General features: G+C 33.5%; 1 protein-coding gene across 2 annotated transcripts in view; it reads left to right on the top strand.

Annotated features, from left to right (window-relative positions):
* The window catches only part of LOC105329921 (neuroligin-4, Y-linked), a 100,608-nt gene that overhangs the window by 10,663 nt on the left and 65,211 nt on the right, over positions 1–24,734 (top strand). Inside the window, exon 1 of one of the 2 annotated variants that reach the window (XM_011431411.4) lies at positions 15,781–16,931. The exons of the other annotated variant lie outside the window; for it this stretch is intronic. Coding sequence (XP_011429713.3) covers positions 16,481–16,931 — 451 coding nt within the window. The 5' untranslated portion in view covers positions 15,781–16,480. Of the gene's footprint in view, positions 1–15,780; positions 16,932–24,734 lie in introns of those variants that run through there. 2 annotated transcript variants of the gene reach the window in all.

Genomic DNA, 24,734 nt, shown 5'->3' with positions numbered 1-24,734 from the left:
TGGTTTGTTGATGGTTGGTGCGAAATTTTCCCCATTTCTGCATACAAAAACGTGGACTTGAATTCTATAGCAAAAGAAAAACAAAATCTGATATAAATTAAAGTTCTTTTGAACAATGATTTGGGAAAAGAGTTCAATCATATATAGTAACTGTTATAGAATATTCGATTATGACATCACCCATGCATGCACACTCACTTTCGAATCAAACCATTTAAAAAAAACACATTTTTTCTAACATCACTATAATCTTAGTGCACAGTAACCTAACTGCTAAGAGGCCAGACTGCTATCCGTTATTTGATACGGTTAGTTCTCTGTACGAGATGTTTCGGTCTTTTAAGAATCTATTTTACCATATTAACTGAAGGATAATTGGGTTTTCCTTTCGTAACAAATCATTCATTTTTTTCTATATTGTTTAAGGCAATTTTTGGAGGGTTCTAATGGAACTGAAGGAATTTCTACATGAATCCATAGCTATTACATAGTTATCGAAAAAGAATTTGAAAAAAGATATGACAATCAGTTGTTAGATGTTTTTCGATATGTTTTCTGTCGAAATAGTGACTTGGAAATAGAAAGAAAAAAAGTCAATAAAAACTATGCAATTTCCGTCGGAGAAATCACTGCATACGATTGCATCGTTCAAGAAGGAATGGAATTGCTAGTAAAAACTAAGATTCATTGTTAACTGGAATACAGGTATTGATATGCAAGTATATTTAAGGAATAAGAAATCATTCTTTATATATTATGAGGTGATAATTTTGGTCGGGGCGTGATCAAATCTATCATAAAGCCCTTCAGGCTTCACTGGATTCGATCATACCCCGACCAAAATTGTTACGTCATAATACTCAAAGAATGGTTTCTTCTTACTTATATTTACATAATTGTCAGCCATTATACGATTACTACATGTAGTAAATATTAGAATTTTAATTATGCAAACCCCGCTTGCGCACACACAATACGTCATTTGAATTTATTGGACTGTACAATACAAAATCGATTCATAGTGTTATCACAGACAGAGACACTGAAAAAATGTAAATATATCAATTTAGTTTTCATATCAGCCATGTAACTGGCATCTGTGCACCAGTTATCTTTTCTGATATGTTATTTCAATGGTTAACTTATAATAACAAACAAAATAAAAACATGATTAAGGAAGGTGGGTGGTCAACACACTAAAGATCAAACCTACCTTAAAGTTTACGATATGATTTCTTAGCTATAAACTATTATATAGAAAGGACAATTCCATACAATTTAGCGTTTGAACATTTTCCTATATTTTTATACAGAGCTCTTCTTCTCGTGGAGATTAAAATAGTCTAAAAATGACCACGCCCATCGAGCCAGACACTGTTTTTGTCAATTAGTAGTTAACATTATCGCAAACTCAAAAGTATAATTATGCTGTAATTTAAACTATTGTAAAACGGTTTGAACGGTTGCTACAAAATTTACCCATCACGAATTTTTCGAAGACTATCTTTCTTTGCATGCCATAATTCTTATCATTTCTATAATACATGTACTTACATGTCAATAATTATATGAATTCAATGCAAAAACATAAAAATATTGAAATCTCTTCTAACTATGTACATGTATCATTAATTGTAATAGAACATATCAGAAAGAACAAAGGAAGACAAGAATATATGTTTTAACCATACTTTTTCAAAATTTTGCGTTACTTATGAACCATTTTTTTCATACAGTTTTTGGGTTCTCCTGTTTTCTATTAAAGCTTGAGCACATTCTTCAAAAAATAAAACACCTCCCACCCCCCCCCCCCACCCCCCCCCCAAAAAAAAAAAACACCAAAAAACCATTTATATATAAAACACAAAACAAATACACCAAAAGGAAAAAAAAATCATTGATCACGATGTATTTTCTAACTAGGTCCATGTTTCTGGTATTGATCGATGATCAGAGAGTCATTTCTGAAACATTAAACGATGCCAATCTAATGCTCTCCGCTACCCCTCGGTCTCATTAATTCACCCTGGGGGTACGCTCATGCCCTGCTAACAATCTCGGACTCCCCAAAGCAAAGGGGTCCGTACCACAGACCCGAAGCTGTTTGATTTTTTTTCCACGGATATTAATTGCTCAGGAGACGTTTCTGTTTGCGCGCGAGTTTTCCAGGTTAGAGTATAGTGGCATGGCAATGTGTTGGAACACACATGCAAATGAATTCCTTGTGCCTTTGGATGGGAATAATTATTTTGTCGATTTATAACCGAACCTCAAACAATTGCCATAGTACTTATTCTGCCACAGTTGTTATAATAGCTAGGCAGTGTTTGTTCAAAAGAATGACATTTTTTTGTTCTGTATTCTATTATCCATTGTGTAAGTGTAATATGATTTATTTTATGTGTTATTTATAATTTATTACATTTGCAATTACAATTATGCATAACGTTTCATCTTTAGTACATTGGTAAAATAAAACCAAAGCAGTCAACTCTTTCAAATTCGATATTATAATATAATAGAATTTGAGTGGGACAAATGCCTACATTTTGTGTCACTAGAAAAAGAACAAAATCAATTTACAACGACAGAGATCAATCTGGTTGTGGGATGGTCTAAACTAGTAGTCTGAGAATATAAATGGCCCGTTGGGTCAATTTCTTAATATATATACTAGCATATATAGTTAGTTATGCAAAACCGAGAGATGGGGAGAACGATCAAACGATGTATGTGTGAACACTTTGTCCCACTCGATTATTACAAGGTCCAACTGTGAAAATGCAGATCTGACCTCTATGCTTATTAGATAAAATTGATGACAGACAGACAGGCAGTAAGATCAAAAACGTTTTGCTCCCATCTTCAATCTCTAAAAGGAAAAAAAGGGGGGGGGAGGGTCAAAATAGAGTAAATTTCGGTTTATAGAGGCATCTAGATATAAAGATTATTAGAATAAAAGGACAATATAGAGATGAGTTGAAAATTGTAAAAAAAAAAAAATAGTTTCTTTTAAAGCGAAAATGCTACCAATCGCTTGTATTTAGTGCATGTACAATGATGGAGTTAAGGCTGGGTGGTGAACATCTATTCAAAAAGACAAGTGGTACATCGTGCTTGCTATACAATGCATGTCAAAATATCAAATTCTCAAAATTTTTATTAACTCTTAAAGCATATTAAGTTTTCTTGGTTTATACAATTATATCAATATTTTGTATTTGTTTTTTGGGGTTTTTTTTTATTTGTTTTACTCTCTTATTCTGCACTGGTTTTTGCACGACACAGTTGTTCGAGATCTGAGCACAGGAAGTCATTGTGGAGTACTTTCTAAAAGAGAAAACCGAAATCTGATATAATGCAGACCGCCCCGGAACCCCTTTTAACTTCAAAATTGCATTAACTGTCGCTGGCTCTCCAGAATTCTATTCTAGGAAACCCTTAGAGGGCTGATGTGGGTTTACTAAAGAATATGATAATTCAATTTCGGGGGGAAATCGTTGAAAATTATGAGACTTATTTCCCAGTTTTCGGCCTTGATAATCGTCCGTTGGTATCTTAATTGTAAGTTTTCCAACATTTATATAAGTCTCCCGTGTCCACACACCATCAAGTAAATCAACTTAGGCGGCCCTTTGTTGACATTTGCTGGTGATGTTGACATAAATCAAGCGAATGCTTCTTTTAATGGGCGGAATGTTTACTTTCTATTAGGCGCAATTAAGATATCGTATTAGGGCAATGAAGTATGCATATTAATGGATTGTTAACTAGGCGCAATTGAATACTTTTTGTTATAACGTAAATGTATTAATAGTAAAACATAGCACGGGGTTTTGTATCATATTGTTTATGGGATTTTTATTATTTTATTCAATCAGACCCAACTGATAATTTGGTGCGTCGCCGGTGGGGTGAAAATGGGTCACCTCCTCTTTGCAAAGCTCTTTAGATCGAAATCGACTAAACAACTCGGGTCAGGAAACTAATAATTTATTGATATCAATATGAGTAATTAAGGAGGGTGAGAGTATTACATGTATACTATCTTTATACTTATACAAGGAACGTTTATACTCAGACTGACAAGGAAGGCAAGAAATTGTCATTTATGCGATACATGTATGTACAAGATCACCGCCATTATAGATGGCTATCAAAGCTATCATCATGTAACAGTAGTGCCCCCCCCCCCCCCACCTTCCCTGTGCAGTTCTTTATCTCATTCTGACAGCTAGTTGTGTAACTTTAGTACCCCTCTAATGCACCCTCTCTGTTTTCTCACAGCTTGTTAATTCACAAGGCCACCTTTTACTTTGATTCTTCTGATATCCGATGGAACCTAACCGCTCCAACTCAATATGGATGTCTAGTCTTAACAATTAATAATTGAAAATGTTTTCACCCCTGGCCTCTAATATATTATTTATTCTTTTCGAAGTTCCTTAAAACTTCGAATGAATATATGCCTTATACTAAGAATTAATTAATTGATTTTTATTATTTGACCCGAACTTAGAAAATATTTGCATGCAAGAGTAGAGTTCGAATCGGTATCTGAAGAGAGAGAGAGAGAGAGAGAGAGAGAGAGAGAGAGAGAGAGAGAGAGAGAGAGAGAGAGATGTCTGTACATCGTCTCATTCAAGAACGTGCACTTTTTCTCGCAGCAACTAATTTGTTTAAATTTACATATAAAAAATTGAATTATCATGGAGTTGGCCCCCCACTTTTATGGGGTTATGTAAAAAATTGGTATGAAAATAAGGAAATTAGGAGTGAAATTGAAGATATAGATATACACTGGCAGATATACTACGCCAACCCCCCCCCCCCCCCTCCCCCTCCCCACACGGATTAGGATTTTAAAGATTTTGGAAAATTCAAAATTCCGTTGTTTTTTGGTTTTTTTTGCTTGTCAAGATTTTTTTTGGATGAGTCTGCCCCCCCCCCCCCCCCACACTCTCAAAACGATGCTACATGCCTGTCATATCATGTCTACAGTGAAGACAATCGTGGATTAAAACCGGAATGTGTATATGTACATAATCCAATACCTGACACAAGTTATATACTGTACACAAGGGGAACATGGGACGTATAATACCTTAACGTCGATTACACCTAAGTTAGATATACAAGTCCTGGTTTTAGTAATGTATATTATACACTACTCCTTTAATTTACTACCCTCGTTATTGATTCACTGTAATATACACAGCTGGATATATATATATATATATATATATATATATATATATATATATATATATATATATATATATATATATATATATATATATATATATATATATATATATATATATATATATATATATATATATACACACACACACATTTGAATATACAGTCATGATCTTGTATCATCATTGAAACTCAAATTATTTTTAAACCTTGTCATTTCAACGGCGTTCTATAATGAACCAGTTTTTATGTATTTTTCATAGTCGTTATAAATCAAAATAAATGGTGTTAAATTTGATATCTAGTTAAAGTTGCTCTGTTATTTCGGATTTTACTGTAAATGGAAACATACACTGGAGTTATATTACATAAAGTTCAATTTCGGTTTCCAATGCGCTATTTCGACCGAATAACTAGAGCGAAATCAATTATTTTAAGCTTTACCCAGTTTGTACTTTACCAACAGCTATCTAATTCAATTCTCAATTGGAAGAAAAGCAGGAAAAGTAGAAGGATGTGGCAAAATATAGATAAGGAATATGCATGGCTCTGAATATCTTGAACAACTTAATCTTATATTAATCCCTCTTCCCCATCACCAGGATATTACGAATGGGGGGAGGGGGTAGAGGGGAGGGGCAGGGGGAGAGGGCTCCGGACCCCTCCTGGAACGTTCGAACTTATTACAGAGTAAATTTATCGAAAATAGGCTTCGGACCTCAAACAAAATTACATTTCGGGCCCCCTCCCAACCGCCAAAAAATATATCTTAATCCGTGCACCCTACATGTACTTGCAATTATTCGATTATATTCAGTAACTGCTAATAATACGGTAACTTTGAATTCTTAAAGTGTGTTTGTATTTTTTTTTAAAAAGGCAGTTTACACTTAAAGCTATTACTATATATACTAAACAGGTAAATTAGATTTAATTTTTTTTAAATTTTTTAAATTATTTATAATAATCACCATAAAGTCTGAAATTTACAGTTTGTAATGCTTCAAGTTCTAATAAACTAAGAAATAATCACAAGATCCACTTAGTATATGAATTTATCGATGTCAATTTATTGGTACTGCCCTTTTAAATAATGTAGCTTTAATAATAAAATTACAGATTTTTTTTTTTAAATAAACAAGTGGAATTTGAATTGATAAATAACATTACGATAAATGTTCGAAAAAGAATATATTTAATTTTGTATAGTGCTTAATGTAGATCCTACAAAATCTTCGCCAGCTGTATGTCTTATCCCAATAAATGGACAATTGGCTAACCAAAATGAAATTAATTGTGTATTCTTGAATACGCTGTATATAGAATTACATAATAATCAGAAACATAAGCTACAGCGAGATAACTTGATGAATCAATATCGGTTTTATTCGTGTGCGAGTTATCTTTCTTGGCACAACAGAAAACCATTTCTTTTTTGAAACCCTGACTGCTAAAATCTCATTTTAAATTTTTTTAAAAATAAAAAATATAAAAAAGGGAAAAGACAGACACATTCATATCTAATTCATATAGTTACAAAGCAGCATCGATTATTCATTGCATCATAATTATAGCTTTTGTAAGCTGGAAAATAACAATTATTTTTTAAATTACTATTATAATGATGCATATGCCGTCAAGTAAAACTATTTATCACGAAAAAGATCGATTCAGAACCTTTTCACAAAATGGAGACAGATTGATAAGTGGACATTTCTCGACGTGGGGGATTCAGAATGTTAAATTCAATATTACAGTTTGCATAAAATATGGAGAAATAGAGGCAAAAAAATCGCTAAAATGGCATTATTCTTACAGAAATTTGATTAAAAAATTGCTAACTCTCTGTGTGAGGGGGAGTAGCGTTCGTGATGCGGTTTTTTTTCTTTTTGGACTCGTTAAAGACAGAATTAACAGTAATGGCGGGCGGAATGGACACTTTGGCTGATTTACATCGATTCTTGCATTGACAGACTCGCGAAGTAGCATTGAAGAGGCAAAGATTACATTCCCCCGTACAACCCTAAACCCTTTAGTTCCACTTCCGATCCTGAAATGAAATCTTAGTCGGGAAAGAAATTATCTCTTTTACGTTCATTTTAATGGTTTTCTGTCTGTGAAGCCTTCCAATATGACTTATGATTTACGACACACTGGGTTCGAATATAAGTAAAAATTGATTAATTTGTGGCTTCGGACACGTATATACGAGACTTACAGTATTCTTTTATTAACACCAATAAAGAGATTTTTAAGCACTAAGGATTAATTTTTAAGGACTGATTTTTGAAAGGAATAATTGAAAATAAGGTTGAATTAATTTTTTTAAGGTAAAAGGTGATGTGTAAATTTGTAACGCAAAATGAATTTAAAAAACTAATATTAAACAACATGTTCACTAGAATAAAATTTACTGTTTCATTTATCAAAATTATAGATAGCTACTTGTGTGGCTAGGGGGAAAATCTTTTATTTCCCAGGTGGGAGTAAATAATAAATGGGAAAGAAAAAAAAACCCCGAAGAAAAACAATCGACTTGAATTTCCGGAAATGACAGTTATCGCAACAGGTTTTTTATTTTATGAAATAAAGTCGTTTCTAAATGGGTTTCTTTGACATCAGAAAAAGTACACGAAGCACTCGTTGCAAGCGTAATCAGATGACACTGATAAGCAGACGTTAAAATTCACGATAAGCAGACGATCACACGTCGTTTGAATCGAGCATTTTCTGTCAGAAAATATACATTTTAATAAAAATCGCGCACACTAAAGAACTTTTGCACAGCACGTGACGAGGCGAACACCCAGTTAACTGACAATTTGATGAGTAATTTTCAGACATTTTTTCCCTGACATATGAAATATTTATGAAACAGCCGGCATCTAATAATAACAATCAAAAGTAATTTCACTTACGTCATGAAGACAAGTATTTATTATTTTGTCATCATTTTATCCCCGAAGTGTTGTTGTATATAATGTTTGTGTTATCTTTCGGGTCTTGCTTCTAATTGATGGTTTCTTGCTATGAGAACGAGGATTACGAAGGATTTCGAGACATATGCTATGGGTTTTATTTAACACTGTTTTACTAATCCTTGTAAAGGAAGAGAAAATACTTGGAATGTTTCGATCTTATGTTTTTGCTCCCGAAGAGATCTAGATGCAGTTGAAAAGTTATATCAAACGATACTTCACACTGTGCATATTAGGTATAGAAGCACTGTTTCTTGCACAAAAAACAATTAATTCTCTCTTTTTTTTTTTACCTTCAACTTTGCAAAACCCCTAACCCTATAACTATATGATGATCATTACCTTAATGCAATGTCGAATAACTACAAGATATGGATTGCAACTGCAGCTCTTATTTCTGGTTTTCAAAAATCTTTCTTTTGGAGATGCAATACTGTAGATTCTAAATTAAACTCAAGAAATTAATTTCCGCGTAAAATCGCGCGAGAAGCAATCCTCGCAGATTCTAAACTCTCGCCTTTATTTTTCAGACAGTTTTGAACTATATGAAATTATAACAAAACATTGGTGACCGTGATTTTATATTCTCGTGATTTGATACTAACAGCGGAATTAAGTACTTGCGTAAAATAAGGAATTTCAGTATACAATGTACATGTACTAGTATATAAATAGTGCCTGTTTAGGAGGGTAACAGTTGAAATTGACACCCCGAGAAAACCATTGTCAACCGACGCGAAGCGGAGGTTGACAATGGTTTTCGAGGGGTGTCAATTTCAACTGTTATCCTCCCAAACAGGCACTATTTATTTTGTTATACTGAATGTCTTTTTTAAAATTTTTAAGAAAATTTTACTGCTTTTATATAGGAATAACGTGAATTTTACAGCGAACCGTACGCGCATAATTTTCGCGCATGTAACATTTTTTAATGTTACCCGTTGCCAAGTGCGTTGCTAACGCTGAGGGTAATAGTAAATATTATTAACTGCGTCTTAACCAATCAGATTTCAGTATTTAACATGAAAGTATAACAATAATATTTGTTCTCTATGAATTGTTTAAAAGTTGTCAAATCGTGTACTCCGATTTCTTAAAGAGGAACAAAGGGAACATCAAAATTATTTCCAAAGATTCTTACATGTACATGTATTTGGAACTTTCGGTGTGATTTCGGTTGTTCTAGGACAGGTAACCTACACGTACATGTAATCCCACTAATCTGAAATGATACACTGTCAAAACTTTGGAAACAGCCAATGAAATTGTTGACATATGGTGTTTTCTTTATCTTTGCATTTCATATAAAGCAAACGCTTTGCACCAAGCAACGAAATTAAAAAAAATAAGTATTGGACCCGTTTGCCTGCCACTGAATTGATGTGGAGTTCCATTTCGAAATTATATAGATCTCCAAAAGTGGTCAGCTGGGAACATTCAACTCACTATATCAGAGTTATGATACATGTATATCATGTCAACTTGATATACATGTAATATTAACAACACTGCATGAAAGTTTACTATGAATTCATCAAAAAAATACTCTACTTGGACTATTTCCAGTAAAAGAATTCATTTTACACGTACACTGTATATTTCTTTTTGACGCATGTAAATTAAGTTGTTGCTTACACGTACATGAAATTGACACTGGAACTAAAGGCAAGGATCTCCACCCCAACCCAATTTCAGAATTGTTTGAAATTAAAAAAAAATGAGGCCAACATTTACTTTCTTCCTATTATTGATATGCGTGGCATTATTTCATCCCATACATCCCCCCATAAAGTACACACTTGTTTAATATTACACGAATTTCATTCAGAGAGTGTTATGTTGTAATTACTGCTGAGATTATGTGTCAACTTTTACAGCGTTCACCATTGATTTCGCTTATCAAAAAATGACTAAAATTGATTAAAAGCGTGTAATCCAAATCTTATAAGAGAAAAGGAGATACATGTAAGTGAAATTATTCAGTATAGTGTAGGATGACCTGATTTGATGAATTATAAATCGTCGAGTTTGTGCCATATGTTTATTTTACCTGACTTACGATGTACGTGTAGTAATTATTTTATCGTGATTCAAAGGGATTAATACAGAGAAATCTTTTCCTTAATAGTGGCGAATATTTCAGTTATATTGCATTTGTATGTTTATAACACGAGCTCGGAATTTAGTAATGTATGCATAATGTTGATGGCATATACATGTACCTGAGATCGATTGAAAAATCAAGTTGTAAAAGGTAAACACTAGAAGATACGCCATTTTCATAGATAATACTGAACACATTTCAATAATAGAGAAAAAAGACTAACTTTAAAAATTGGAATATTAAATAATTAAAGATGCAATCAAAACAAGATCTAATAGAGAATTTTTTTTACAGCTGGTATTAAAATTTATAGTTTTGCCTTTCTATGAAATTAAAAAATGGTAGAACTTTAGAAGGTTCCAAGGAATTCATTGTGCTTGTTATGTAAATATTTTTAAAATACAAGCTATCCTTTGCTCTTAATTGGCAAAACTCTATACAAACATTCTAGCTTGAAAGTGACATAACGTGTTCCTGATACCATTTTCTTCATTAAAAATTTATATCTCATTTGAACGAATTGTGTCGATCAAATATTATACAAATTAATAAAAACATTTTTCCATTGCATGTTATATACGTACCTCGCGAGATCGTCAAAATTTCAAACTTGACTGAATATTTAGAAAGGTTGACGTTTAAAATTCATGGACCTTTGAAGTTGAACTGCATTAATTTTCCGTTAATTGCTATTATTTTAAAAATAAAACATACTTTTGTTCGTTTATTCAAAATTAAAACAGTCTTCTCGATGACACTTGGGCAGGTTAAACAGATCTAGATCGAATTTTCTTAGTCCTTTTTTGGATTTTAGCCGAAGTTTCAAGTAAGCTTTTCCGATCAAGATTTGTTCGTTGTCTGTCGTCGTCGGCGTTTTCGTCGTCCTAAATTTCTCACATTTTCGACTTCTTCAAAACCACTGGGCCGATTTCAACCAAAATTAGCACAAAGCATCATTGGGTAAAAAAAAATTCAAGTTTGTTCAAAAGTAGGACTACGCCCTCTTTAAAGGGTGAGTAAATAATAATTAATGCATAAAAGCTGGAACTTATATAGAAGCATCATCAGGTAGTGTAGATTAAAAATCTGTCAAATCATGGTCCCCGGAGGTAGAATGGGGCTATTATAGGGGATGGATTTTTACACATCGTTACTACGTACTATATAATAAATAATAGACTTGATTTTTGGGCTTTAATACCGAGAAATCGGACGAGTACTGTCTTTTGTTTTCTATATTTTAAACATCATTGGTACTTGAAGATAACCAATTTGTTTTTATTTTTTCTCAATAAAGCTTCGCTTGTGCTTCGCTAATGTATAATCAACAAAAATTCCTTTAAAAAATCATCTGGATTTTTTGGATTTTACAATCTTGCGCGTGCGCATAATGTTTACTCTAAATCACGGGAGGCTCTTTAGTTTATGTTTCTACAATATCACATTTTCATGGATAAACTCAGAAACGATAATAAAAAAACGTGTAAATTTTCATTGAAAATTTGCCATATATTCTGTTCATCGAAGAAAATATGGGAGATAACTCTAACTAAGTGCATTTAATATGAAAAATCCCGAGAGTTCCGAAGGTCACCATGGTGTGTAAATTTGAAGCGAGTATAAAACGTTGGTGAAAAAGTGTTGAATGCTTCATAAATATAAATTAAATTTTTAGATGAAAGGTATTTACAGCCTCAAAATGGTTTGTTACCAATAAATAATTTGATTGTTATTTTCAATGCAGCTTCATTAATGTTTTCCAAAATCATTTTAGAGCGATTCTGCAATTTTTGCTACATAACGGGTATATGAGAGGCATTTTAACTGTGGTGATGGCCTGTCCCGAGACACAGTTAGATTATTCTAACTAAGCAGAGTGTAGTGAAATTAATAGCATTATTGTAGGCTTAATAAAAGCTTGGTTATGTGAATGTCAACAATACGGTGTGTCGATGTATCTATTCCGTGAGTGTCCGATATCATATGCAACATGTCAACCCGTGCACCCACGGTTCAAAGTCTTGTGAATATATAAAGAAAATCTTTAAAAATCTTCTTCTCAAAAATTAGGCCAGAAAAGTTTGAAATTGTGTCAAAGCATCCTCAAAAATTGTGTATATTCAAGTTTGTTCAAATCATGGTCCCTAGGGTAGATTGGGCCACAAAAGGAGGATGTATAGAGAAATTTTTTTAAAAACTTCTAAAAAACTGTTAGGCTAGACAAGCTTGAACTCGTGTGGAAGCATGCATAATAAGTGTAGATTCAAAGTTCAAATTATGGCCGCTGGGGTAGAAAGGGGTCACAAAAGGGGAATGGATTTTTATATATGAATATATAATTATAGAAATCTCTAAAAAAAAAACTTGTGTGAAAGCATCCTCAGATAGTGTAGATGAAAGTTTATTCAAATCATGGTCCCCGGACTAGCGTAGGGCCACAAAAAGAGGAATGAATTTTAGAGAAAATCTTTAAAAATACTTTTCCTAAATTCAATCATCCAGAAAAGCTTGAGCTTGTGTGGAAGCATTCCCTTGTGGTTTAGATTCAAGTTTGTTCAAATCATGGTCCTACAGGGTAAGGTGGGACCACAATGGGGAGGGGGATGTCAAATTTATACATAGAAATATGTAGATAATTCAAAAATATTCTGGAAAAGTATTCAGCCAAAAACGCTGATTCAGAAACTTGGTTAAAAACACGTTGTATAGATAACAGTTTGATCAAACCATGATTCTCTAGAGAAAATTTGGGCAACAAAGGACAAAGGGGGGGGGGGGGCGGTAAATAGGAATAGAGAGCAATCTTTACACGAATACTAACGCAACAAAATGGGCTTGGTATTAACCATAAAAATGTGTGGATAAAAACTTTTTAGTTGTCAAGATATTTTGATTTTGATACTGTAATGCTTACTTGATAAGAGCTTACTAGGCTATCGTTGCTCAGGTGAGCGATGTGGCTCCTGGACCTCTTGTTTTTGTTTTATTCATTTAATGATATTATCCATATTATGTTACATAATAATCTTTTTTTTTGCAATTGCTTTATATCAGTATGCATTAACTAAATTTAGATAGACTAAAACAATATAACATAAAGCCCATGGGTCTTTCTAGTTAAAATATATAGTTTCTAGTTATATAACTTTCCAGTTCATAAATATAAGGTTCCCTAAAAGAAAAAAAAATGTAAATAAATGCAAGACAGACAAAGGATTCTTAATGTATCATATGAAACAAAATATATTTTATATTCTAAATAATGTGGTAAAAAAAAGGTTCGTCTTGCACAGACTTGTCCTACATGGAACTGTTTATCGTTACAAGTATGTTATGCAATAGAACAATGCTGATATAAATAGAGGGAAAAGTTAAAACGAAAATGACCAATCTTTTTCAAGACAAAATTTGATTTACTTCGTGAGCATTTCAGTGTTAGAAAACAACCCGAGAAGTTAAGATTGCATTTTCCCCCAAACTTCCTTCTGAAGAATCTGAGCATGCGCATTTTCACCTTCCAAAAGGATTTGATTGAAGATTGCTTGTGTAGTATCTACATACATATCCATTTTGATTCTTAAAATTTAAGACACCTAACGACAATGGACCGACCATGTATGGCGGAGAATGAAAAACATCAAGAGGGGCCATGATTCTGTAGAGTAACTCAGGTTTCCCGTAAATAAAGAAGAGAAATATATCATCAACCTCAATGTGAATAATAGATACTGTTAAGCAATTAATAGTATTTGACTTTATAGGTTGAAAACTACAGCGAAGAAATACAGTATCTACTGATGGAGAGCACTGTTTATAAGTGTTTCAATTAATTTGTCCGCTTATTATCTGCATTATGCATTTCTTGAACTATAACTAAAATTCACCTTTAATCGCATTATTCAGCAACAACTAAAAGCTTTTATATAATTACAAGTACCTATATTAAAAGAATGTTTACATTGTTAATTAAATTGTGTCTTTCTTTTAAATTTAAATTTAATGGTCTGACTCACTACGTTGTATGCTATACTTAAACTTATTTCGAGATCCATCGAAATTTAAGCCACATAGAGACCATAAACTTCATAAATTGACAAACATGTAAAGCCTACGAATGATTAAACGTCATAATACACTTTGAAAAATTTTGTCCATGTGCCTTAATTTGGTCCCAAATGTAACGCACTTTTAAAGAAATTTTCAAAGTGCGCAATTTTTAAAAGTGAATTGCCACTCTGCACCAACTAAATCTCACTTGTATTCTAAAATCTGAGCAACACAGATTATATCGGGGAGAAATTTTTAACGATGAAATGACAATTCGGTGACAAGCTTTATCTGGAAAATCAGAAATAGCCTGCGGCGGATGTAAGGAACCTCCGGAACTTCTCCGGGAAGAGAAGAAAAAACAACAACCGAACCACTACAGTAGTTCGAAAGCAGCGTATGGCGTACCGACGACAAGAATGTAATAAAAGAGATATTTAGTTTGAAATAGAACTCCTCGTCACTGTTCATTAACCCATTTTGTAACCAGTGATTAGGATGATATTACTCTGCATTCACACTCTCAACAAAATAAAATAATAGAATCTGTGGACGTTTTCGGAAGTAGCAATCAAATAACGGCTAGCTGCAGTCGATTGCCAAAGGGTCTTGCTCTTTTAGACTGCCAGAGAAATAAGATATATATATATTCCCGGGAAAAAGATCTTTTGCTTATGTCCTCTCTGTTACCAGAAAGAGTATAATTTTATAGTCATCGGTTTGAGAGGTTACAGTAGCGAAGCAATTGGATGGGACGTCAGGCTAATAAACAAGAGGGAAGCACTATCATTACTAAGGTCATTCCAGGCAGCAATGACGCCGGGGGAAGAAGAGAAAAAAACTTTCTTATAGATCGAGTGGCTTTTTAGCATGGTAATAGCCAATCTGGTCAAGGAGTATACTCGCTGCAAATTCGGGACAAAGCCTTAAATTCTACCAGCATTTGGTCATCAGAGATGCTAAGAGGGCAATTCGTTATGCCGGACACATACTTGAATTGGCCATTGGTACGGGCAACAATTACCTTTCGCTGAAAAATGACTTCGACAGGGACTCAAATAGGCTGAATAAATCGTGCTATTCCCGGGTTATTAAACGTGGTTGGTTTTTTTTGGGAACCAGAGAGAACTGCGAAAATTCAATTAGAGGCCTCTGTTTTTTATTGAATTCGAACTCTAAGAAATGTACATCGTTACAGAAATTCGATTACCACCGTGCATTTGAGTATACACACAGTGGTTACCATTGCTTTACTTCGAACAATTATACCATAATTATTTTGAGTGGTCCTGCAAAATTTCTTTATTTCCCTGAAGATTTGTAGAACGGAGGAAAAAAAAAATGATGTCTTGTGAATCCATCCGAATTGGGAATTTCTGTTAAGTAAACTGTGTAATTCTTCTATACTAGAATTTCGGGGATTGTTTTTTTTTCAAATGTGAAGAAGGGGCGGATTATTGCAAGAGTGAAATAGATGTGGACAGACCAATTTGTCACCAATGAGCGCCCACTAATAGATACCATAACTTTTCGTTTTTCGCGGGTACTAATTGTCAACAGAGGATCGATCGCCAAAAACAGTGCCACTGTGGAGTTTTTTTAAGGACAAGCTTGGAACAAACCACTGACGACGAGTTCGGCGGTGTGATGTATTATACAAGTCGCTTTGTAGTGTATTCTTGCATATATCACTTTCCTGTGCTTTCTTTATAAATAATCATTATGTCTATTAACATCGGTTGCTGGATGGGAATAGAACTCTCTTGGAAGGTTGTATAGTAAGCTGAAGCGTGGTGTAGAAACATATTGATATCTCAATCGGGAGAACCAGGTGTTTTCTTTAAGTTTTTCGTGGGTTTGATGAGAGATTATCAGAAATTAACGCCTCTCTGGGTGATTTGTCATGCTTTATATTGTCAGAACATTCAGGATGAACCGAAAAGTCGAAGGAGATCGTTCCCGAGTAGTTTTCTTTGAGTTTAATAATCCCCTGAGACATATGGTTTCCCGGAATGATTAGCGCCAAAGCATTATTCAACACATTTCTTTGGCGCAATTTCGCAAAATTGAATTGCTATTATAGACTGCTGTGACAGCTACCGATTCTGAAAACCTCCGCTCTCTACATAACGTCAGAGTGTTACTTCCTATGAGAAGATACTGTCAGTTATACAAAAAAAAAATTCAGCCCGCTATGTGTCCCGTTAAGGAGATTCTTGTGTTGTGTGCTTTGCTTTGTTTCTGTGAGTCTGGAGTAGTCATTCAAAGGTACGGACGACGGGTCGTTGTCACCAAGAAAGGAGATTATCGGGGACTGGTCGTTGAGCTTCCGTGGACGGCTCATTTGACAAACACGGAAGTCTTTTACGGCATTAAGTATGCGTCATTGCGCCACGGAAACATACGTTTCATTCCGCCGTCCAGTTTGACGTACAAATGGCAACATATACGTAACGCGTCTTTGAAGGCTGGTGTCTGTCCTCAGACGGTGTCCGATACTAATGACCTTTATAGGCGTCACTCATTTCAAGCGTCAAGTAAGGATCAAATGACGCAGGACGAGGATTGTCTTTTTCTGAATGTAAATGTTCCTTACAAAGGTAAGATCTGAATGGAAAGCGTTCAAAAATATAGAATGATATATTTATTTTTTTATTTTTACCTGATTTATTATTTTTAACCAACAAATGATAAACGAGTGCAATAAAACTCTATAAAAATGATCGATAGAGTACTTTTAAAAAGCCACATGTATTGCTCAAATTGCTCTCAGAGGTACACGTATAGCCTGATTCAAAGAACCTGTTTTAATGACTCATTGATCTTTATAGTCTGTGTTTTTGACCTTGGTGACGATTTTGTTGGTCGTTTTACCGCCATTTGTTAATTGGATATTTTATATGAAGTCTGCGCGGATTATATGTAATGGATTGATGTAGACAAGTGTCAAGTGCTTATGGTCTAAGCCAATCCCAGTAGATACTTCTTAATCTTTTGGGTAGTTAAGGGGTTGTAAAAATTCAGTATCAAATAAAAGCTGAAATATGGTAACCACAACTTGGATTGGTTCAAGCATCCGAGAGACGTCGGGGGTGGGGTGGGTGGTGTGAGTTTCGTTTTAATGCAATCGTAATTGCACCGAGTAATACCCGTTCACCCACACAGCAATTGTAATTCACACTGCGGGGAAAATGTTTCCCCCGAAAAAAAAAATTCGGATGTTGCTTAGGACGTTTTTGTCTTTAACCCTTCAAATGGCAACATCGCAGAGGAGAGGAGAGGAATCAATAGGAAAGCGATGTAAAACAAGGATAGATGTATAATTGATGGAAAGACATACCGCCGTTTTACACGTCTCACCAGACAGGTTCCTATGTAATCCGATCACGAACGGAGCGCTCTCGCAAGTGACGCAACGATGTTTTTATTACATAAAAGTGTCCGATCGGCGATGTCCGTGAGATATAAAACGTTTAAATATCAGTCGCAAATTTCTGTCTAGAGAGGTTTTGATAGGGAATAAATAACACTTTTAGAAGTTAATTATGGGTTTGTTCATTTGATCTCTCTCACTGAGCGCACGGCCGATGTATGAAATAATTTAATGGCATCGATATGTGAAATACATGTAAGTGCTAGTCCTTTTTTGAATGACATGCGTTGTTAGAGGCGTGTATAAAGAGCTTCAAAGATGTTGCAAATTCAAAATGGAACTAATGTAAAGTACAGTATCCTTTCCATCTCTCTACAAAATGACAATTTCACTTCCTGCAAAAAGCAACGCATGCGCAACACGGTGTATTGTCTTGTTCACCTTGTATGGTAAAGAGAATTGTACTCATTAGTAGTATTACAAATGCTACTTACTTTTTTTAAACGTATAAGTTTTTAAGACGTGTACATGTATATAAACTTATAACATACGTATATAACAGTAACTTGTACATGTCCAGTCATTGTTACATGTTACAAAAGAAATTACAGTTACAAATATTGCAATTATGTTTGGCTCATTATTCTTTTTATACATGTACATACTATATCAGGAAGTAGGTACCATCCTATTATATCGTAAAATTGTGAGCGACATGATAAAAAGCCATATTCTTGTGGGAGTAAAAATGATTTTTATTCTTTTGAAAACGTAATTTGTAACGTGTTGGTCCGACTTCTTAAAAATGGAGGAACTTAATTCATCCCAAATTGTCTCTGTTGATGTTATTGTCAATATGAATGTTTCGCGTACAACCTGTAATATACGATTCTAAATCTCATAGACAGCCTTTCCATTCAGTTTCTTGAGACAACCCATAAATATCACAGCTTTCGTTAATCTATAAAATATAATATCTCTACAAGTGTAAAGTGGAAAATCGATCCTGGTTTGCTGATCTAAAGGACCTGTTTAATACCATTAGATAGGCACCAACGAAATAAGAGGATTTTTTTTAAAGGCTTGCTGTATGTTAAACCTAGCAAGGTCTTTTGTCTTTGAGTACAATCTAATTTAGCGACCCTTAATGGTTGTTTCTGTTTCTACTTATTGGGCGAAAGCAAAGGCCCTAAAAAGACTGGCTTAAACTATTAAAATAATTGTTTCTCACATGTTGAAGACCATAAAAATGACAAACTTGTGCATTACAATATCTTATAGACAATTCTTAATTTCGGAAAGGAAATCGAATATTTTTTTTTTTTATGTCAGACAGCCTTTTTCCTAAAATCATATTCTAAAGCATAAAACTCTATCATAGATGCCATTGCATTAGCAATGCAAATGATCCCTCGTCTTATTTAAAGGACCATAATTTTATATATCAAACTTCGTGCTGTTTTGGTCGTGCACTCGTTTTTTAAGATGCATCCTTAAATTGCTGTTTTCGTAATAAATGTCCTACCAGTCTGAATGATTTCCTCAGTAGGAGATAATGGTTCTGCAAGATACATAAAACTATATAAACTACATCTCGAACCGGATCATAAAGAAAATGAAAAACGACTGACTTTTTTTTGCTACACAATTTATGCTGTACAAACGTTTTAGGACAATCGTAACATTTATTTCTTATAGACTTATACATCTCAGCCTTCTAAAAAAACTCGTAAATACAATATTTTACGAGAACATTTATCAAAATCTACAATGGTCCATTGATAATGGAGTTTAAAGCAATATAAGCTGCATCTTTTATGTTGAATTTTTTTTTTACTAAAATGTTCTTTTCTACTAAAATGACAAAAATATCATGGTTTTTAAATTTCTGTTAGCCATATATTTGTGGAAAAGGTTGTTAAGAAGTCTTATTTGGAGCAAAATTGAATTATTGTCGTCCTGTACAAAAATTGATTTGCTATATATTCCTTAGAAGAGAAATATTTCCTTTGACAAAAATTAATGATTTTTTCAAACCTTATTTATCATAAAAGTTTAAGTTATATGCAGACTTATCATACTAGCAGGTTTTTGCAGCAAAATAAAATTCTAAAAAATACAGCTCATATTGCTTTAAAGAAATAAAACTTCAAATTCCTGGATGACATAATTATCATCTATGATGAGAATAATTGTAGTTTTCTATTTTAAAGGAGAATCTACATGTGTGAAGCTAAAAATAATCATTACTAAATGAGTAGTTTATGGCTTAAAAATAATCCTACATCTAAGGATTATTTTTTATAGGTCTATATGCCATTGGTTAATTTTAAAGTTCCATAAACAAATAAATCAATTTAAATTGCATGTTAAGAGATATTGATTTATCTTTTAATAATAGTAAATCATTTACTTTACACTTGCTATGGAACACTTGACCAGGGGTTTCACCCTCACCTCCTTCAAGGGAGTCTAATTATTGTACATGTGTAACCTATAAAAATCCTTATTGTATGATGATTGGCTGTACTGCCCAAATTTGTACCTTCTGAATGAACACAGTTACATGTAGATTAACACTTAATTAAATCTTATGTTTGTCTTCTTTGGTGGATGTCATTCTCTATAAATATCAAAACAACATCAATAAAAACAACATCAACAGTAACACCAACATTCTCAACAATAACACGAACAACAATACCACTAACAACATTAACAAGTGCATCAATAACACCAACATTAATAACAACATGAGCATCAGCATAGACAAAAAAAGAACAACATCAACATCAATACGGACAACAATGTCAACACCGGTATCATCACGGACAACAATTACACCACCAGCATCAAAGACAACATGAATAACAACACGAACATCAACACAGACAACAATAACAACACCAGCATTACCACAGAGAACAATAACAAACCATCAACATGGACAACAATAACAACACCAGCATTACCACAGACAACAATAACAAACCATCAACGTGGACAACATTATCACCACTGGCACCAATACGGACAACAATATCACCACTAGTATCAACATAGACAACAATAACATTATCAACACAAAGAAATTAACAACGATAACACCAATAAAATCATTGACAATATTTCAAACAACATATTCTCAACAGTAACACCAAAAATAACAATAGCATTAACACGGACAACAATAACAAATCCATAATAACAATAACATCAACGATATCAACAACCAAACATAACTAGATCAACACAATGATTTACAACAACATTAACATCATCAGCAATACCTAAAACAAAACATTCTCAAGAATTACACCAACAGTAACTAAACTAGCATAATGATTACATGTAACAACAAAACACTAATAATATCTACATGTAAAAAAAAATTACAACAACATATCAACTGTTTTAATACAAAAGCAAACAATATCATCGAAAATTACAAAAACAACAACAAAAATAACAAAACTATTATAACTTGTTAATAACAATATCAACATCACCATAAACAACCACATCACTATTGTTAAATTATTAATTGGTACTTATTAATGTCGAGTATTTCTCATGATATTTTTCAGGTAAGCATTTTTTGAACAAGTCTAAAAAGTCAAGGAGCACGGTAAGAATTTACTTTGCTAATTTTTGTTGTCTACAATAGAACAAGACACTTTATTTAGAAAGGTAAGTGTTAATTTTGAAGAACACGGGTGGATATAGGACGGATAAAATGTCAATTAAGAAATTATTATAGTGCAAATAAAAAAAAATAACCCCGTAAATACCAAAAAACCAAATCAAAGTACTCAAAGTACAGATAATCGGGGACATTTGATGTGTATTGAAAACGTTTTCATGAAATGACATTATAACAGTCTAATTAGACACATTACCGAGTGAATAAGCGTATACATAGCTATAGGGATATCGTCATTACATGAAATTGTGGGATGGTCAGAAATTCAACACCCCAACTAAGATTAACTGCTGTACATACTCTTCAAAAAATTCCCGCAACAATTTGATAAACATAGAATGACAAGCTCATTAGTGTAAATATTGTATTCTGCCGCTCAGCAACTTTACATGGATAACTCGAAGTATTTAGAATATTACAAAGAACAAGATTACCGTGTGATCTTTAAATCTATCAGATTCAAACTTACAATTACTGCATGTAGCTGACATTCTAGACATTCTATGTTTTTTTTTTTTTAATTTGGAACTACTTTTTGTGCGGTGTACGATTTCAACTGTTGTTCAGTCAACTTCCGGTAAAACGTGCACCATATATATGTAGCCGTAGCCTGGCCATTGCTTACCCAATGAGCCCGGCTTAAAATTAAAACACGTTTGTTCAAAGTTTTGCGAAAGACATTATAAAGTATAATAAATTTTTTGTTACCTTTGTTATATCAAAAATTTAAAGTCGCACAGAATTCATAATTGTATTTTGTGACAAAGCACCACATCTTTGTACAATGAATAGTCAAAATCTTACATTAGACATCGACATTTTTACACAAATAAAGTTAGTTGACTCAACTTCCATATTGCTGCTCTCAACTTTAAATTGGTCCTAATATACAATTAACATTCAATGACATATGAAACTTAATAATTTAGTATAAATAAAATTAACAGCAATCTGCTTATGACGTGTCTTATCCACCCATGTTCCACCCATATTCTGACATTGTTAAAAAAGTTCGTCATTCATGTATTTAAAGCAAAATTAGCTGCAATTTTCTAGTCCACAAATCAGTGACTTAGTGATAAACCTCTTTTATTTTGTTTGTTTCTAATCTTCTGAAATAATTAAATCTTTTGTTTAAAAAATGATTTCTTTGAAAATACTTTTTATTTAAGATTACGGAATTCTTTCCTCTGGTATAATTCAACGATTGATTTAGTCTTCTTTAACATAAAAGCTAGCTGAGGTTTAATGTAGAATCGTAATAGTAGCGCATTTATGCAGCTAAATTAATTGAAATTGCAACTCATTCTGCTATAAAAAAAAAAACCAAATGCATGTAGAATACTAGTATGAGTGGATAGCAGTTTTAAAAAAATTACTCTATGTATTGCATGTTGTATACTGAAAACCATGTAAAGTAACGAAGAATTCAAAGTAAATGTGCTTTGAATTTCACTTGACAAAACCAGCCATAAGTCCACGGAAAGTAGTCCAGTGTTAGTATAAAAGGCATGTGAAAAAATATTTTATATAAATGCAAACTACTCAGTATACATGTATGTGCCTTTTGGCTGATGTTATGAAAAGGTCATTTGAACGTTACTTCAATCAAGAAAGTTGAGAAAAAAAAATTCCTCTGAAAAATATAAAATTTATGGACTCCATCCCTGAACTGTGATGTAAAATGACGTTCTGATGGGATCCCTTAATGTGTTTTAATGTCCAATCAGTGTTTCATAAATGCCAATTTTTTACATTAATAATAAATTGCGAATGACATATGAAACGTGAAATTCTATAAATGTTGAATCGTTTGATGATGAACTACTTAAATGCAAGTTGACAAGCTATTTGGAACGAGTAAAATTGTTGGTAAAATTTTAAATCAATACCAAATAGATTATGTTATGAATTTAAAAAAAACGGTGAAGTATTATGTAATGTCCTCACTCCACGTGATCTCGTGTGTCGGAATCAAAATATGACATCGTGGTTTGAAGTGATGTATGATCTGCTTGGCTTTTTTTAAAAATTATTATGTTTTTGTCCCAAAGCACTGAAAACGGAAATAGAAAGGATTCCAGTAATCCAAACCTAATGTGTATATGCATTCGCGGATCCACAATTGTTTTTAGGGGGCCCGAAGGATAACTTTGTTGGCTGGGGGAGGGTGGTAGGAGGGAGGGGTCCGAGGCCAATTTTTGATAAATCAACTATGATTAATAAGTTTGAAATTTCTAAGAGTGTCCGGACCCCGCCTCTAGATCTGCACATGATAAGTATTTACCTATCGGTATATCTGCATAATAATAATACCTTCCACAATAATTCAAAGCGATACAGTACATTTGTACATCGAACAACAACGCTGCAAGATAGTCGAGAATCCGTTATGTACCGATAGACACAGCATTAAAGACATTTTTAAGTTTACAAAAAACAAAACCACAATGCGATACATGATAGCGAATTCCCTTAATGGAGTGCAAGTCTCGTTTATCAATCAAATAATAAAAAAAAGGATCAAGAAGCGGTTAACTTAAAGGCGTATCGTATTTACTGTAGAATCAATACAGCTTATTAAATCCTATACTGATATTGTAACACTCCGAAAACTATCATGACAAGAATCTATAACGGAATTCTTAAAATGTCCAAAAAACAATGGGATCTCTCTCTCTCTCTCTGCAACGTGATATACTTCCATTCGCAGAAAGCGAATCTGATCTATCAGAAATGGTCGTTTTAAAGAATTTCTAGAAATAAGTTGAAGGTACTTTAAAATGATACTAGAGAGAGAGAGAGAGGGTCCTCGTTGGAGGAAACGACGTCAAAGGATATTAATGTCTGAGATCTACGTCACAATCGCTTAAGACTCACGTCGCCATCTTCCGGTCGCGGTAATAAATTGTGGACTGAAAAAAAATAAAACCTTAAAACCAGTGACTGGTTTCACCTCTGCTCTGATGACATTGGTCACTGTCGTATGATATCGCCTCTCGATTCCGGTTTCCCCCCTCTTCTCGAGTTTTCTTGGGGGATCAATAAAGATCTCGCTCTTGATGGGCTTTTTTCCTCTCTTTTTTTGCAAGATGCATCTGATGCCAAGAGCATGCAATTTAGTGAGCACTTGAACCAAGCACCGGTGTGTTATTTATCCGTTTTAAGCAGAGTTAAAGTAAAAGCAATGATAGCTCATAAACCCACCAAGACTTATGATATACAGCTTATCATAAACTGTCGTATTTGAGAGAGGTCCAAATCATTTGAAACATGTGGATGTTTAATGCATACTTTCTCCTTCCTGAAGTAATATGTATTATATAT

Source organism: Magallana gigas, chromosome 8 (genome assembly GCF_963853765.1).
Source record: "Magallana gigas chromosome 8, xbMagGiga1.1, whole genome shotgun sequence".
Lineage (NCBI taxonomy): Eukaryota > Metazoa > Mollusca > Bivalvia > Ostreida > Ostreidae > Magallana > Magallana gigas.
This window is presented reverse-complemented; position numbering and strand designations above follow the sequence as displayed.